We start from the raw sequence: 16,990 nt of genomic DNA on the forward strand, positions 1-16,990 counted from the left end.
TAGGTAGTTTGATAACACACAGCCTCTTGTCTGGATCCTTTACCAACAGTGTGAGTGCCAGTCAGCTCCACTGGGAAGCCTGAATAAGCATGCTGTAGAGGATGGAATGAAAAAGCAGGTTATAGAATGTTCTCTGTTTACATATGCATATTAAGAGTATGGGGGAATTTGACCCCGCTTTTCTCAGTGGTCCTGTCTTGGGGATAAGATTCTGAGAGAGGCAGTATCTTTCACTTTCTACTTAATACATATGTATATTTTGGGTTTTGTAATGCACATACACTATCTTTATTAAAACAGAAACAAAAGAGATCCTTGCCATTTCAGGAGAAGCAAAAGACCAGAAGACAACGCCCAGGTCACAGACTTTTCCAGTGGTGCTTCCTGGCTCTCCCAGTTTGTCAGAACTGTTCTCAGATCATCACAGCCCTACACTTGGTCCAGGGACGTGGGAGCTCGCAATTCCTATTTGCTGCCTTGAATCATTTTTAGAGGGGGTGTTCAGAGTAAGAGAACATTCACATGGGGAGAAGCCCTGGGTACATGAAGAATGTTTGCTGTTGGTACTTGTCTACTTCCTTGTCTGCCTCTCAATGCAGTTGTTTGCTACTTGTCTTCTCCAAAAAGGTATGGTTTCCGGAAGCCACCATATGTAGAGCTGAAAGCTCGGCCAAAACTTGGAGAGAGAGAAGTGACTCTAGTTCATGTGACAGACTGGATAGAGAAGAAACTGGAACAGGAGTTTCAGGTAAACGTGTGGTATCATCTGGTGTGTGTTTCACACGAGTCTCAAAGCTCAGGGCAGAACAGAGGTTCTGAATTTCATTTGGGTCAGGATCCTCTTTCGAGAATCTAATGAAAGCTATGGACCCTCATCCCAGGAAAGTACGTGTTACGATCAGACAGGCATAACATCTTAGGTACGATTTCAGAAACCCGGAGCCTCAGCCACAGAACCCTGTTAAGTAGTTCAGAGGAAACCCGAAAGTTGGGTCCACTAAGCCAGAGCTCATTCTCCAAGCCTGTTTTCTGCTTTCTGCCACCAAAGGAAATAATGTAGCCAAGGCCCTGGGATGAGCTATATCTACCAAATTTTTATCAGATATTCGAGGTCTGTCAACGTTTTATGGATTAGCAAACAATTTACTTTGAAATAAACGTCACCGTTTGAAGGAGACCCGTATTTTTGCAGTGGTATGTTTTGAGATACCGCCTTTGAAAAATTATGTTTTTATTTAAAAGCTATGGATTAGGGGCACCTGGGTGGCTCAGTTGGTTAAGTGTCCAATTTTTTTATTTAAATGTTTGTTTATTTTTGAGACAGAGCGAGACAGAGCATGAACAGGGGAGGGGCAGAGAGAGAGAGAGACACAGAATCTGAAGCAGGCTCCAGGCTCCAAGCCGTCAGCACAGAGCCCGATGCGGGGCTTGAACTCACAGACCGTGAGATCATGACCTGAGCCGAAGTCGGACGCTCAACCGACGGAGCCACCCAGGCGCCCCAAGTGTCCAATTTTTGATTTCAGCTCAGGTCATGATCTCACGATTTGTGAGATCAAGCCCCGAGTCAGGCTCCGTGCTGATAGCACAGAGCCTTCTTAAGATTCTCTCTCTCTCCCTTTCTCTCTGCCCCTTCCCGGCTCGCATGTGGTGCGTGTTCTGTCTCTCTCTCTCTCTCTCTCAAATGAATAAACAAAAGCTATGGATTAACTTTAACTAAAAACCAACTTCTGGGAAGCTCAATATTATCACCAAGCAGAAAAGTAGTTTGAACCTAGTGAGAGGAAAGGCAACCTTTAGGGTTTGTTTTTTTTTTTTTCTTTTCCCTAGAACCTACAATAGGAATTAGAGTGGGTTATCTCTTTCAGGGGTATTGCGGTACAAGGGGGAAAGAAAGGCCAAGGGTCAGAGATTGGCTCCTGGTATTTTTGAGGCAAGTTGGGAAGTTGACAGGTGACTGTTACACCCTCCCATAGCCACCTTTTTTTGCTTTTGTAAGAGGGCATTACTGAAGACTGAATGCATTGCCAGGATTCACTTGCATAAAATTAGTTCATAAACATGATAGTCAAAGTACCATCATTATCAATCACTGATGATCCTTCACGTGTTCATTATGGTAGAATTTCTTTCATATATAGCTTTGTCTGGTTCTGGTGTGAAAAAAAAAAATTAGCTTACATTTTTTTGCTAGGGATTAAGTGAATAAACTTACTTGGAATATGTGTTCTGGACATAGTAATTTGGAAATATTATGAGCAACTTAAGCCAGTCCTCTTAAAGTAATGGTGTTAAATATTTATGAACTCATGAGTAGTTTTATTATATGTACATGAAATCAAAGGCTGCTTCTGCCTCAGACCTGTGTTCATGCACTGTGATTCCTTAACTATTTAAATGTGGCAGAGGAATTAGTTTAGAATGTGCACGAAAAGTTGGTTCATATGTACATTTAAAACTTATCTGAAACCTAAAATTATCAGAACAGAGTAGGGCAACAGCCCGAGGAACCCGAGCATCCTTCCACACGGCTATTCTTTAATTTCTTTCTACAGAAGGTTTTTGTCATGCCAAACATGGATGATGTCTATATCCCCATAATGCACTCAGCCATGGACCCTCGCTCCGCTTCCTGCCTCCTCAAAGACCCACTTGTGGAGGCTGCTGACCAGCTGTGATGGGTGAAGATCTGACCTTCCCAGTATTACGAGATCTGGCTCAAAGTGTGGGGTTCTTGGCTGCTATCTGCGCTGTAGCACTGGTCTGCCCTTGTGCCACAGCTTCTGCCCTCTGCCTGCCGGTGCCCATTCCACTGTGCGGTGTCATTCCACGCATCCGGGAACTGGTGTCTGCACTGCCTGCTGCAAAGCTTTGACTCAGCAAAGGGACTGTGGAAGAATGACCACGGTGGATCCAGAGGTGACAGGTGACTCACACCATGGCTCCAGTGTTTGTGGCAGCGAGAGCACAGTGCGAGCAAAGCTTACTTGCCCCGACTCCTCCAAAGCTTTTCCTCAGGCAGCCAGTGCACAATGGAACGTTTTTGCACTTCTAGTCCATAGGTGATACAGCTCTCCACGCTTCCAGAGAATGTCTGTTCAGGAACGTGAGCGGGGTGGGGAGTGGAACTTTGTGAACCATTTCACTGATAAAGAGATACGCGTAGCAACTTACCTTTCCTATTAAATTGTGCGTTTTGGAAGCAAGTAGCCATAGAACATACACACACTAACATCCTATCAGCTGGGGTGGGGACAGCGAGATTTATGTGAAATCAGGCAAAGCCATGAGATCAAACCATCCCAAGCCTTCTACCACTGAGGTACAATCACCTGGTTTCTAACTAATCCCAAATGTTTTCCTGAGACATGAGGGTATGTGAAAATGGCAAATACTGCACATAAAGAATTGGGGTAGGGGGTGGAAAGCCAGAGCAATGTCTATCTGGCACTTCCTACGTGCTCTGTGCTTTCTACAGGCCGTCTAAATGCTTTGTTAAATCTAACTGGTTCGGGAGGTTTTGAGGTTATGGGCAGTTTCCTCTTCTGACAGCCAAAGGCGAGAACTCTCTACCACCTTTGAGAGTTGAGACCAAGTTTTGCTCAACATTAAACACTACGTTAGCTCAGAACTCACGTGACCTTTCTTTAACGTTGCCAATCTTATTTTGTGCATTTGTGTCAGAAGGTCTTAGTTTACAAGTTTGGGGGCTCCTTAGTTGTATCATTTGCTTTGAGAAGTACACTTAAAACACAATTTTTTATTGTTTAAAAGCTGCATTCAACATCAGAACTACCATGGGTAACTTTTGATGACTTACATCTGTGGACAAAGCTAATCGTGGTTTTTTAAACAGCACCTTGCCTGAACCTGACTTTAAAGAAATTAATATATTGAAAAAATATATCTGAACCCTTGACTACTTTAATCGCACCATTAAAACATTTGACTTAAATTATTTGATCATTCCAGTCGGTGTACTGTTCTGATTTCTCATTGTGTAGGCCGATTTGCCTGTCAGTCTTGTTCACTGGTCTATTAGAATTTTTGTGCAATAACTAAAGGCAAAGGACTAGATGCACTACTGTGTAGATTACACGAGTCCCCTGTTGCACTTAACCCAATAGTATGTGGGGATTTACAGTCGCTTGCGTTGTTTCACAAAATAAATCTCTCAATGTCAAATACTAGATAAGCATCTAAGTTATTTCTACTGAATCCTTTTTAGGTAACAGGGAGACAATTAAGCAGTGGGTACAGGCCACTTGGGTCACTCAGCTGCCAAAGCAGCTTCGATTTCCTGGTGACCACCGGGCAGGTTTTCTAAACTGCAAGGCGGTCCTCACCACACCAAGGGAGCGGGGTGCCCGGCTGGCAAAGTAGGTAGAGCATGTGACTCGATTTCGGGGGTCGTAAGCTCTAGCTTCACCTTCAGTGCAGATTACTTAAAATCTTTAGAACAAAATCTCCCTCTCCTGAGGCAGACCCTCAACAGTCTAGCAATCCTGTTAACTTGGGGACCCCTGCGGTTATTACGGCCAAAGCAGTTGATACACTGCACTTGTGCATCCTCGGCCTTCAACATGTGCTGCCTTGTACTACGAACTGATGCACATTTCCCCCAAACCCGGGGGACATCGCTACTCCCCTATCTGGACCCGGGAGGAGTGTGCGTTTACTTAGGTGCCTGCCGTGCCCGGCAATGCAGAAAATCGAAATTCTCTTCCCAACGACCTTCTTGAAGCTAACTGGGACACATTAATTTGTCCAAGCTTTTATTCCCATGCTTGGTACAGTATCCAAATAAGCAGTTGGCCCTAAATGGTAGTTATTCTCAAATAGATCACTGCCACACCTCAGCCAGGTGAATTATTCTTGCACCATCAGGACCGAAACCAGTTCCTGTCAAGTACACCGCGGTCCTTAAACTGCTCAAGGCCACGTACTCCCCTCCCTTCAGCCCCCCCCCCCCCCCCCAACGCCGCGGTTAACCTGCAGGTCCCGATAATCACGGAGAGGACAGGACTTCCACAAAAGAACTAGGAATGTGCGGGAAACGGAGTAGCGGGGCCTATAGGATCCCCGTAGTCTCTCCAGGGCACTTCCCACAACGTCGCCTACCCCCCTGCAGCCGGGTGCGGACGTGTGGCTCGCGGTTAAAAGGGCCGCCGGCGGAGGACCGCGCGGCCCCAGTTATGCGCAAGCGCGTGCTCTGGCGCTGCAGCCTGACCCCCGGCGCCACGCGCAGGCGCGGCGGGGGCTCAAAGGCAGCGCGTCGCGAAAAGAAACACCAAGACCGGGGCTGGGATCAAACCATTTTATTCAAAGGCTTCGGGGAAAGGGCGAAGGGGAGTAGAAGGTGGTCTACGTTCTCGGCCCGGCAGGAATCTGCAAGAACGATAACAGTGGGTTAGAGGACATGCGCCCGCAGGTCCGTTCCCTCCCCGCCGCCGCCGCGGTTGCTCGGCTCAGACTGTAGTTCGCATCACCCGCGTCAGCAGTCTAACACGTGCTTTTTTTGGCATGTCATCACTGCAGGGCGCCCGCGACCCACCCGGCTCCAGGGCCCGGAGACCCGGGCCTAGGCGCCAGTACCCACCACAAACAGAGCCTCACCTCTCGAACCTCACAATCGCCGAAAGACTGAGCGCTTCCCCGCGGAGTCTACTTAAAGGAGCTGACAGGAGGCTGTTGGGCGGGCTTTACCAGCATTAACCAATAGCAAGTCAGACTTCCGGTCACGTGCCAATAAGGTCGCCTGGGGCTCTTCTGCGCTCGCTGAGTCCTCCAGAGTGTAGAGTGGTCACTTGCTAACCATAGAGATAGGAGTGAAAGAAAGACCGAGAGTCCTGCAGCGTCCGTAAATTCTGGATTTCTTTCCGAGTCTACGTCGCTGGCTTGTAATTAGCACATCTCGCCACAGTACGCGGAAGGAACGTTTACAAACAGAACCCTACTAATGCGTCACTTGTTTGAGACATCCTGTGCCAGGAGCTAGGCTAAGAGCTGAGCGTATAAAGGTGACAATCTAACCTTGTTCCTGAGTTCAAAGTAACCTGTTTGGGTTAAAAAAAAAAAAAAAAGCCTATGTTTGAAAGTAGGGTGTGTGCAACCAAATCCTGAATTTGTGAGGAATTTGTTGGATGACCCTCGATTTCAGGAAAATAGGAATATTCAAAAAAGCTGTCGTGAGGATTAAATGGATTATTGTCAGTTCCCTGGCCCAGGCCGAATGGTAAACAAATAATTGTTTTTAAAGGACTGGTGTGATGTGGAAAACTTATGTGAGTGCAGTGTTTTAATAAATGCTAAAATAACGGCATCTGGGTGGCTCAGTTAGTTAAGCATGGGCTTCAGCTCGGGTCATGATCTCCAGGTTTGTGGGTTCAAGCCCCGAACCTAGCTTTGTGCTGACAGCTCAGAACCTGGAGCCTGCTTCGGATCCTGTGTCTCCCTCTCTCTCTGTGCCCCTCCCCTGCTCACTCTCTGTCTCTGTCTCTCTCAAAAATAAACATTGAAAAAAAATTTTTTAAAGAAATTTTTAAAGAAGTAAATAAATGATAAATGGTAAAATAGAGCTGTGAACAGCCTACTGTGGAAGCTCAAAGGAGAGAATGCCGAACTTTGGGAAAATTAAAAATGCCTCTAAATATTGAACTCCTATTGAAGGCAGGCACACTATTCACTACAGTTCACCCTTGAACAGGGAAGGGGGTGGAGGAGGTGTTAAGGGTACCCACCACACAGCAGTGGAAAATTCCTGACTAAATTATGAGTCCCCCAAAGCTTAACTACTAATAGCTTGCTGTTGACAGAAGGCTTATGGATAACATCAACAGCTAATTAGCACATATTTTGTGTGTTATAGGTATCATATACTATATTCTTACAACAAAGTAAGCTAGAGGAAAGAAAATACAAAGAAAATCCTAAGGAGGACCAGGTGCCTGTCTCAGTAGAGCATGTGACTCTCGATCTCAGGGTCATGAGTTCAAGCCCCACCTTGGCTGCGGAGCCTCCCTAAAAAAAAAAAAAAAAAAGAAAAAGAAAAAAAATCATAAAGAGAAAAATACATTGACAGTGCTCTATTGTATTTATTGGGAAAAAAATCCACAAATAAGTGCACCCACGCAGTTGAAACTCATGTTGTTCCAGGGTCCACTGTAGCGGAGAATAAGAATATGGCCTTGCCCCCTAAAAGCCTGATTTATCAGGAGAGAGAACAGTAACCAGACAGTCACAATATCTGGTTATCTTTATTTCCTTTATGTTCCCTTTGAGAATTGTTTTCCTTTTTTCCTCCTAACATAATAAGGAAAATGTAATAAGAAAAGCATTTCAACCTGAGTTTGTAGTTGAATGGTGCTCTTATTTTCATTATTTTCTACATAGACTTTAGCTAAATTGAAAAATTCCTCTTTGACCCAAAGTAATAATTATTTTGGCAAGTGGTTTATAACTTCTATGTGGTTATTTTTATCGCTGCTTAATTTTTGTTACTATTTTCAGCAGTTATTACAATTGTGATACAGTTTCTACATTGGGAAATGAGTCAAAGTTTTCTTTGTGGCCTAGAATGTAATCTGTTTTTTTTGTGTTTTTTGTTTTTTTTAATTTTTTTTTTAACGTTTATTTATTTTTGGGACAGAGAGAGACAGAGCATGAACGGGGGAGGGGCAGAGAGAGAGGGAGACACAGAATCGGAAGCAGGCTCCAGGCTCTGAGCCATCAGCCCAGAGCCTGACGCGGGGCTCGAACTCACGCTCCGAGAGATCGTGACCTGACCTGAAGTCGGACGCTTAACCGACTGAGCCACCCAGGCGCCCCGAATGTGATCTGTTTTTACAAATGTTCCACAGATTCTTGAAACGAAGATGTTTTCACTAGCATGTACAAACATGGACGTGAAATATTTATTAATGCAACATTAACTGTGTTGTAATTACATTGACCAAATGTCTGTTTTATACTTGATCGGGAGTATATGTGCTGTCATTGACTGATAGCGATGTGTTAAGATTATGCTTCAAGTACGAAATGCTGGGGAGGATGCAAAGCAACAGGAACTTTGCTCCATTGCTACTTGGGAATGTAAACTAGTTACTTCCATTTTGGAAAAGAATTTGGACAGTTTCTTACAATTTACCCAAGAGAAATGAAATTTTATGTTCACACAAAATCCTGTACACAAATGCTTATAGTAACATTATTCATAACCCTTCCAAAGTAGAACCACCCAAAAGCCCTTCAATGGGTGAATCTTAAGCAACTGTGGTACATCCATACAACTGAATGCCACCCAGCAATAAAATACGATGGAGTACGTGCAACCCTTGAAAGAATCTCGCAGGCGTGATGCTGAGTGAAAGGAGCCAGGCTCAAAGATGCTATGATTCTGTTTATACGATACTCCAGAAAAGAGAAAAACTATAGGAACCAAAAACAGATATAAAGATGTTCCAGGAATTGGAGGTGTGGGAGCGTTTGACTACAAAGGTGCAGCATGAGTGCTTTTTGAGGGTGATAGATCTGCTCTAGTTTTTGTTAGTGTTTTGTTTTCACAAATAGGTACGTTTGTGTGGCCTCCCCCACAATCAAGACACACAACATTCTCGTCACTCCAAAACGCTTCTCTCCTGCCTCTTTGTAGTCAGTACCCACCCTTTTCAATCACCGGCCCAGGCAAACACTGATCCATGTCTGTTATTACAGAATAGCTTTGCCTGTTTTTGGTGTTCTTGTAAATGGATTCAGTTTGTGATCTTTTGCCATCGGACTTCTGTCACTTAACCTAATGTTTTTGAGGTCCATCCTCAAATACTGATATTGATATCGTATCAGTAGTGCCTTCCTTTTTGTTGCTCAGTAGGATTTCATTGGACGAATATGCCAGTTTGTTTTTCCATTCCCATTGTGTACAGGATTTGAGTCGTCTCCAGTTTGGGGCTATTATAAATAAAGTGGTTACGAACATGAGTGTAGAAGTCTTTTTATGGACATTCATTTGCATTTCTTTTTAGGAAGAAATTTTAGGAACGGAATTATTAGATCATCTGATAAGCATATATCTTTAAGCTTATAAGAAACTACCGGGGGCAGCTGGGTGGCTCAGTTAAGCATCCGACTCTTGATTTTGGCTCAGGTCACCATCTTGCAGTTCCTGGAATAGGGCCCTGTGTCGGGCTCTGTCCTCACAGCGCGGAGCCTGCTTGGATTCTCTCTCTCCTTGCGCTGCCCCTTCCCCAAGTACACATGCATGCTCTCTCTCAAAATAAATAAATAAACATTTTTTTTTTTTAAAAAGAAACTGCCAATCTATTTTCCAAAGTGGCTGTACCATTTTACACTCCCACCAGCAATGCATGAGAGATCTCGTTATTTCAAATCCTAGTCAGCACTGGGTATTGTCACTGTTTCTAATGTTAGCCATTTTAGTAGATATGTGGTGATAGCTCGTTGTGGTTTTAATTTACATTTTTCTGATGACCAAAGATGTTGACAGTCTTTGCATATGACCATTACTGTATCTTTTTGTCAAGTGTTCAGATATTTTGCCCACTTTTTTTTTTAACATAAAATAATTACTTTTATTTAAATTTTAGTTAACTTACAGTGCAATTCTGGTTTCAGGAGTAGAATTCAGTGACTCATCACTTACAAACAATACCCAGTGCTCATCACAAGTGCCCTCCTTAGTATCCATCACCCATCTAGCCCATCTCCCACCCTCCTCCCTCCATCAACTTTAAGTTTGTTCTCTACTAAAATAAAACTCTTCTTTGGTTTAGAAGACACAGCTTGATAAAGTCAAATGAGTTTAATGGTTCATTTGTTTTGGGGCAAATCAGCTTCAGAAGACTTTTTGCCCGCTTTTAAAAGTGTTTTCTTATTAATGAGTTATATGAGTTCTTTCGATCCTTTTTCACATATGCGTATTGTGAACATTTGCCTTTTTATTTTCCCAACAGTGTCTTTCAAAGAGGAGGCTTTTTTAATTTTGATGAAATCCAATTTATCACTGGTGGGTTTTAAGCAAAAGAGTGACAGGTGGACTTCAAACTCCTTGTGACATTCCACAGTCCAGATTTATCTCCCCCTTAAGAATGACATGAGCTACTAACAATGGCATGCCTACCACAGGCAAAGGCACTCGACAAATTTTAGCTCTAATTCTCGGGACAGTCCTGAAAGGTAGGGAATGTTATTTCTGGTTTTTAGCTCTAATTCCCGGAGCAATCAGAACCAGGGCTCGGAGAGGTTGAGTAATTTGTTTATACTTGCACAATTAATAGATGGCTAAGCAGAGCTGGGATTTGAACTCATAACAATATGATTTCAAACCTTCTACTCTTTGGTCACTATAGCATGCAATCTCCTAAGGGCCACCCTCTGTTTTAGTGAAAACCATTTCTTGTTCTCTGAGAAGATTGAGTTCATCCAACATTTATACCTACACACCTCGCTGTTGAGAGAGGATTACTAACCTCCCATACTATGAACCACCCAGTGAACCAAGGGAGCAGGAGCCGGAGGGGCAGTGGGGAGTCCTAACCCAGAACAGTAGGTGGGCCCAGAAGTTGTACAGAAGACGTGAGACCCAAGCCCCCAGGAAGAGAGTCAAGAGTACTGTCTGGAGGGGCCTGAAGTCAGTGTGGAGCAAGTCCTGGTAAATAAGAAAGACACCAGCATATGGGGGTTGAAAGAGAAGACAGAGAACACCGTCTAGAACAGTCGTCCGGCCAGCATGGTAACTTGCTCAGATGTGGCTGCCATCGGTGTGTATGCGTGGAGGGAGGTGTGATGTGTGGAAGCTGAAAGGAACCCAAATCATCCCGTGTGATTTCCCCCAACTTCCCTCTTCTCCACCTCAACAGAACATAACACCCTTCTCTCTGGTCTCAGAAGATGTGGCCTCTCATTCACTTGCTCTTTCAACAAACACGTTAAAGTCCCCCTTCCGTGCTTGATCCTGTTCTGGGCATGGGCAGCATGAATGGGAAGGAAACGGTCCCTATCGTCAAGTAGCCCACAGTGTAGCTGAGGGTAAAAAGAAAACCCCTACATTTTATCCCTCTTTAAATCCCCTTCAGCCACAGTCTTCCTCAGAGTGTAGGTGCTGGTAGGGAAGAGAAAAGGAGAAAGAAAACCGCTTTACTGATGGTTGGCCATGGGCCGGGTGTGGTCATACGCAATGTTGATTTAGTCCTCCTAGAAATACTGAGTCAGCATTTTAATCAGGGTTTATTGGTTTTGAGGGATGAACCCAACTCGAAGTAGCCGACTGGCCTGGAACATCCAAGGTGGCTCACCTAGATGGCTCACAGCTGGTGCTGGCCCGCAGGGAGCTCAGCTGGAGATGTTACTTAGAACAACTCCATTCTCCATGTGCCCTGACTGTGGCTTGGGGTTCTCCCAACATAGCAACTAGGCTCCCAGAAGGAGTATCCCCAAAGTAAGTGTTCTAAGAGGAAGGAAATGGAAGCTGCCAGTCCTCTTAAACCTGGGCTGGGAAGTCCCTGAATGTCACTTCTGGTGAAAACCAGTCACAGAGCCAGCCTAGATTCGAAGGAGGAGAAACAGCTCTTAATTAATTAGTTTTTTTTTTTTTTTTGGCTTACTTATTTTTTAAGATTTTTAAATTTTATTTGAGAGAGAGAGTGCAAGTGAGTGAGGGGCAGAGAGAGAGAATCCCATGAGGGGCAGAAAGAAAGAGAGAGAGAAGTGGGGCTCACTCAAGGTGAGGCTCATGTTTTCCCTGAAGTGAGGCTCGAGCTCACCTGAAGCAGGGCTTGAACTCACCCCCAAAGTGGGACTTGAACTCACAAACCATGAGATCATGACCTGAGCTGAAGTCAGATGTTTAACGACTGAGCCACCCAGATGCCCTAAGATTTTTATTTTTAAGTAATCTCTACACCTAACGTGAGGCTCGAACTCACAACCCTGAGATCACCTCCCAACCTGGGAGGTGCCCACTGGGGGACAGTCAACAGGTCTGGCACACAACCTGGCATATCCACCCCTCTTGTCTGGTCAGGGGCTGGCCCCAATTCTTGTTTGCTTGCTCCCTCTGAGGTTGCAGCAGTGAGAAGAGCCCCTTGAACATGGCGAACGTTTGATGAACTCTTGTCGAATTCCTTCTTCTCTATCTTGTGGATGTAACTACACCAGTCAAATGCTTTCCATTCTGCCCTGGCGAGGTCTCTTGTATCCATCTTGTTCTTCTCTCCCTTTTCTTGCTCTAGGTTAAGACCGAAGTGACTCTCGTTAATGACATCCTAACAGTCTCTCAAATGCCGGTCTTTTCCCTTAAAGCTCAGATTCAGTCCTGTCACTCTGCTGCCTACTAGACAAAGCCCAGCCGGACTTGAACACCCCGCTGGCCCTCCTGCCTGCCTTCCGCACCTCATCGGCCACTGCTCCCCTGTGGGGAGGCCAAACCCCGGCTCACTGATGAGTCAGCTTAGGCTTCCATGACGCCACACAGGGTCATCCTTTCCCCAGGCCTTTGTTTAGGCCCTCCTCTTCCCCTGCCGTATCTGAAAAGACCCAGCACAGAAACTACTTCTTCCGTGAAGCCCACCCCGCCCTGCTCTATCCATCCCACCCCCTCTCTTCCACCTGATCCATCTCGCTCTTGCACACTATAGTTCTGTTTCTGAGTTTATTCCTGCCTCCTCAAACTTTTCACAGTTAGCTTTGCATGGTGGTTATTTCTGTGCAGGCCATAACACTTTCACCAACTTGCCTACGCTGTCATATTCCCTCATGGTACCAATCCTTTGTACTCAGAAGCCCTTGGTGATATTTGTTAAAAGAATGAATGAATGAATGAGGGGCACCTGGGTGGCTCAGTCGGTTAAGCGTCCAACTTCTGCTCAGGTCATGATGTCACAGTTTGTGGGTTCAAGCCCCGTGTCAGGCTCTGTGCTGACCAAACCTGGAGCCTGCTTTGCGTTCTGTGTCTCCCTCTCTCTCTGCTCGTCCCCTGCGTGTGCTCTCTCTCTCAAAATAAATAAAATGTTAAAAAAAATTTTTTTAAAAAGAATGAATGAATGAGTAGTAATCATTCACGTAGAAGTCAGAGATGGAGTCATCTGCAGTACGAAGCTGACTACATTATAACTAAAGTTGCCTTCTTCTCTAAAATCTGGTTACGTCAGGAAGCCTGGGTGGTTCAGTTGGTTAAGTGTCCAACTCTTGATCTCAGTTCAGGTCTTGATCTCAGGGTCATGAGGCCAAGACCCGAGTTGGGCTCTGTGGAGCCTACTTAAAAAAAATAAGAAAAAAAATCCGGTTGTTCTAGAGGGAAAACAGAGAGAGGAGGTAAGGTTTACACAGTAAGCTTTGAGAAACACAGTCCGGAAGGAGGAAAAAGAGCCAGAAAATGGGAATATCCAGAGAGGGGAAAGTTCAGAAAAAAGGACTGTTAGCATACCTGAAGGGAGGCCCAGGAAAAACAAGATGAAGTATGGCCACTGGGATTTTACAAGAGGAAGAATGTTTATGAGCTGCCTGAAAGAAGTTTCCAGAGAGTTCTGTGGAAATAAGCCAGACCCCAGGGGATTAGGAGGGACTGGCCAGCAAAAAAGTGGAGGCATTTTGAGAGGACAGTCATTTCCACACTGGCGCCGTGTTGGCTCTCTGAGAGTATTAATATATGATAAACGGTGACACTATGGACACTTCACCACGGTGGCACACAGACTTGGCACAACTGGGTGTGAAATACAACAGCTCGCAGGCAAGTGAACAAATAAGCAGTCAAGATTAGATTGAATTATCTCACAGGGCAGAACTCCCAAGAGGAAGCTCACTATTCTTTCCCAGATGGCCCCCCTGTTACTTACATTCTTTTCCACAACCCACCCCCCCACCCCACCCCGCATGAGACCAGGAGGCTTATATGCTATTTGAGGCAATGCCCCTGATCAGCACATATTTGTACAAACTTCTGGTTGTTATCAGTACTCCAGGGAAACGCCAATCCTGGCTACTGGCTATGTTTACAGGTCACATAATGATCCCTTATCATAATGCTGTGGGAGGAGCACGAATAACAAGCAGCAAATGGGGCAATGAGTGACAGCATCTGGGGGTCGACCGAGCCAAACTCCAAAGTTGGGTAAGTAGCTGGGTTCTAATCCACGTTGGGCCTCTTGCTAGCTGTTTGTTACCCCACCAGACTGTTAACCTTTTAAAATTTCAATGTGTCATCTGTAAAATAGGGCAAACAACACCTACCTCTGTAATTGCTGTGCAGATATGAGATGATCCCATAAAGCATGTACTTGCACATTTCCAAACAATTGCAAACAGTTAATATATATATTAAATATATTAATTTGTAAATAGTAATTATAAACATTAATTTGTAAATATATAAATATATATTATTGTATATTTTTTAAATGTTTATTTATTTTTGAGAGAGAGAGAGAGAAAGCACAAGTGGAGGAGGGGCAGCGAGAGAGGGAAACACAGAATCTGAAGCAGGCTCCAGGCTCCGAGCTGTCAGCACAGAGCCCAACAGGGGGTTCGAACCCACGAGCTGTGAGATCATGACCTGAGCTGAAGTCGGATGCCCAACCGACCGAGCCACCCAGGCGCCCCTAAATATATATATTTTTTATAATGTTTATTTATTTTGAGAGAGAGCATGCTCACGTGTATGTGGGGGAGGAGCAGAGAGAGAGGGAGAGTCCCAAGCAGGCTCCATGCTGTCAGCACAGGGCCCAACACGGGGCTCAATCCCCCAAACCATGAAATCATGACCTGAGCGGAAATCAAGAGTTGGACACTCAACCACTGAGCCACCCAGGTGCCCCAACAGCCAATAAATATTAACAGTGATAAGAACACTTACCTTTGAGACATTCCTGAAACTGTCAACCGTGACCTCTCTTTTTGGTTTTACCAGCTCTTCCTTTCAAATCTCCTTCAAAGGCAGCTACCCACTCTCCAAATAGCTATCTGCAGACCAGCCTCATAATCATTTTTAAATGAAATTTTGAAGGGTTTTAAACAGGAATGACACAGGCACAAACTCTTTAAAGTCTGAGTCATAATTTATTCCACCAGAGGGCGACATTTGCTAAAATAAACAAAAGGGATTAGCCCACAGGAATTAACACCGGACATTGTAAGTGAACTGGCGCCCAGGATCTTGGCTGCCCTTAGTCACCTGCGGAAACTGGAAAACACACAGGCCTGGGGTCCACCCCCGGAGACGCTGAATCAGTAGGGGAGGAGGGCACGAAAAGGCGTTGGAATTCTTTTTTTTTTTTTTTAAAGCTTTCCAAGTTTGGGGCGGTGCCTGGGTGGCTCAGTCAGTTAAGCATCCAGCTTTGGCCCAGGTCATGACCTTGCAGTTTGTAAGTTCGAGTCCCACACCTGGCTCTGTGCTGACAGCACAAAGCCTGCTTGGGATTCTCTCTCTCTTCTCTCTGCCCCTCCCTGACTTGCATTTTTTCTCTCTCTCTCTCTCTCAATAAATAAATAAACTTAAATAAATAAATACATACGTAAATGTTCTCCAAGTTTGGGAACCACTGGTCTAGAGAAAAGTAAAATAAGATTTTGTGAACTCACTTTCTCTCAGCCCCCATCTCCTCATACACATTCAGGTCCTGCTGCTGTCCTTGTCGAATCTGATACACATATTTTTCTTGCCTTGGTGAAAACAGAGGGCTTATCTTTACACAAAGACCATGACCTTTGCCTTGCTTAGTGGATGCTATTCAATGCAACTTCCAGAAAGGTCATCTACTGTCCATTTTCAGGTCTTTTATATGGGCAGGTACACTTCAAAGGCACCCTACAAAATATTTCCATTTCTGCTCGTATTTATCAGTGATGCCAGCTTTTGCTTTATCATGAGCAAAAAGCTGTTAAAACAGTACCTAACTGTGGAGCAAGATTATGGGCAATGCTGCCATAAATAAAACCAGAGCTTATCAGTATGAGTTGCCAATCAAGTGGAAAGCACATAAAACATGGGAACTGATTAAGTGTAAGAACAATGTAACTGGTATATAAGAAATTCTGAGAACCTATAAAAGTGCAGTTAAGGACCGAAGATTTGGTCCAACTGAGTACAAGATACAAAATATACCAACCTGGCCTGGACTTTTTGGAATGGGCTTTTCTTTTTTTTTTTAATTCATTGGATCTCTAAAACTGATTTGTGAGTCAGATGAGTCAGATTCCCCTTTGTGTTTTATCTACTATGCTTACAGGGGTCACAGTGACATTTTGAATTGTCAAAGAGTTGCCAGAGTTCCAGCACAGAAAGTTCCTCTCCTAGACTTACTCTGTTTTAGGAAAAGCACCAGAGAAGGGATGTGAAAGTAACATTTTGTAGTCAAGCTTCTCTTTTAACTCAAACACGTGCTCTTACAGATCCAGTCTTCAGCTCACAAGCTGGACAGGTAATCATTAAAGAACTCCTCCCAGTTTCTGTGCTGTTGGCTCCTCCCTGGACACCTGGCTATGCTGCTTGGGACTGATGGAGCCTCTGCTTCCTCACATCCCTCCGTCAATCCCAAACCTCTCTGCATTGAAACATGCCGAAAACACTTTTCAAAATGTGTCTACAACTTTCACAGTTGCCAAGATTTGCCCCACTCTTAAACTGGTGTTGGATTCTCCAGCATTGGTAGAGATTAGTCCCTTGACTTCCATCCAGGCATTGGGGGCTGGGAATAGGGAACTCTGTTGCTGGGATTTGGGCTTGCTCTGAACATTTCTGCCTTATACTTAGATAGGACTGATCCACAGTGCACACAGACCAGACATTTGGTCAGTCCTCTGCTACTTCTTTGCGGTTTTCTCTAGCATTGCTTACTCCAGTCTCCCAAACTCCAAAAAAATCTTAGGCTGTCCTATGAGCAAGTTAGGAAAAATCAGAGAAGTTGCTATCCCCTTGTCTTTTCTTCCAAAGATATGTAAATGTGCTGTGAATCTTAGTTTATATTGTAACAAACAATAT

General features: G+C 44.5%; 1 protein-coding gene, 1 long non-coding RNA gene and 2 other non-coding genes across 9 annotated transcripts in view; 1 reads left to right on the forward strand and 3 right to left on the reverse strand.

The window, feature by feature from the left end:
- The window catches only part of TEX2 (testis expressed 2), a 105,880-nt gene extending 101,909 nt beyond the window's left edge, over window positions 1-3,971 (forward strand). For all 6 annotated transcript variants that reach the window (XM_053893316.1, XM_053893317.1, XM_019466531.2 and 3 more), the window contains 2 exons: window positions 628-748; window positions 2,556-3,971. In XM_053893316.1, the coding sequence (XP_053749291.1) occupies window positions 628-748; window positions 2,556-2,678 (244 nt within the window). In that variant the 3' untranslated portion in view covers window positions 2,679-3,971. The remainder of the gene's footprint in view (window positions 1-627; window positions 749-2,555) is intronic.
- Window positions 3,972-5,141: 1,170 nt separating this feature from the next.
- LOC128774379 (small nucleolar RNA SNORA76) lies at window positions 5,142-5,274 on the reverse strand. The gene has a single exon (XR_008418957.1). It is a non-coding gene; the product is annotated as a small nucleolar RNA SNORA76 (small nucleolar RNA).
- Window positions 5,275-5,303: 29 nt separating this feature from the next.
- On the reverse strand, window positions 5,304-5,982 carry LOC109277085 (uncharacterized). The gene is made up of 2 exons (XR_002084993.2): window positions 5,617-5,982; window positions 5,304-5,388 (listed from the first exon to the last, which is right to left on the reverse strand). It is a non-coding gene; the product is annotated as an uncharacterized LOC109277085 (long non-coding RNA).
- Window positions 5,467-5,536, reverse strand: LOC128774361 (small nucleolar RNA SNORD104). The gene has a single exon (XR_008418939.1). It is a non-coding gene; the product is annotated as a small nucleolar RNA SNORD104 (small nucleolar RNA).
- Window positions 5,983-16,990: the final 11,008 nt, after the last annotated feature.

The sequence above is a fragment of the Panthera pardus genome, unplaced genomic scaffold, assembly GCF_024362965.1.
Source record: "Panthera pardus isolate Hobbes unplaced genomic scaffold, ASM2436296v1 HiC_scaffold_3, whole genome shotgun sequence".
Classification (NCBI taxonomy): Eukaryota; Metazoa; Chordata; class Mammalia; order Carnivora; family Felidae; genus Panthera; species Panthera pardus.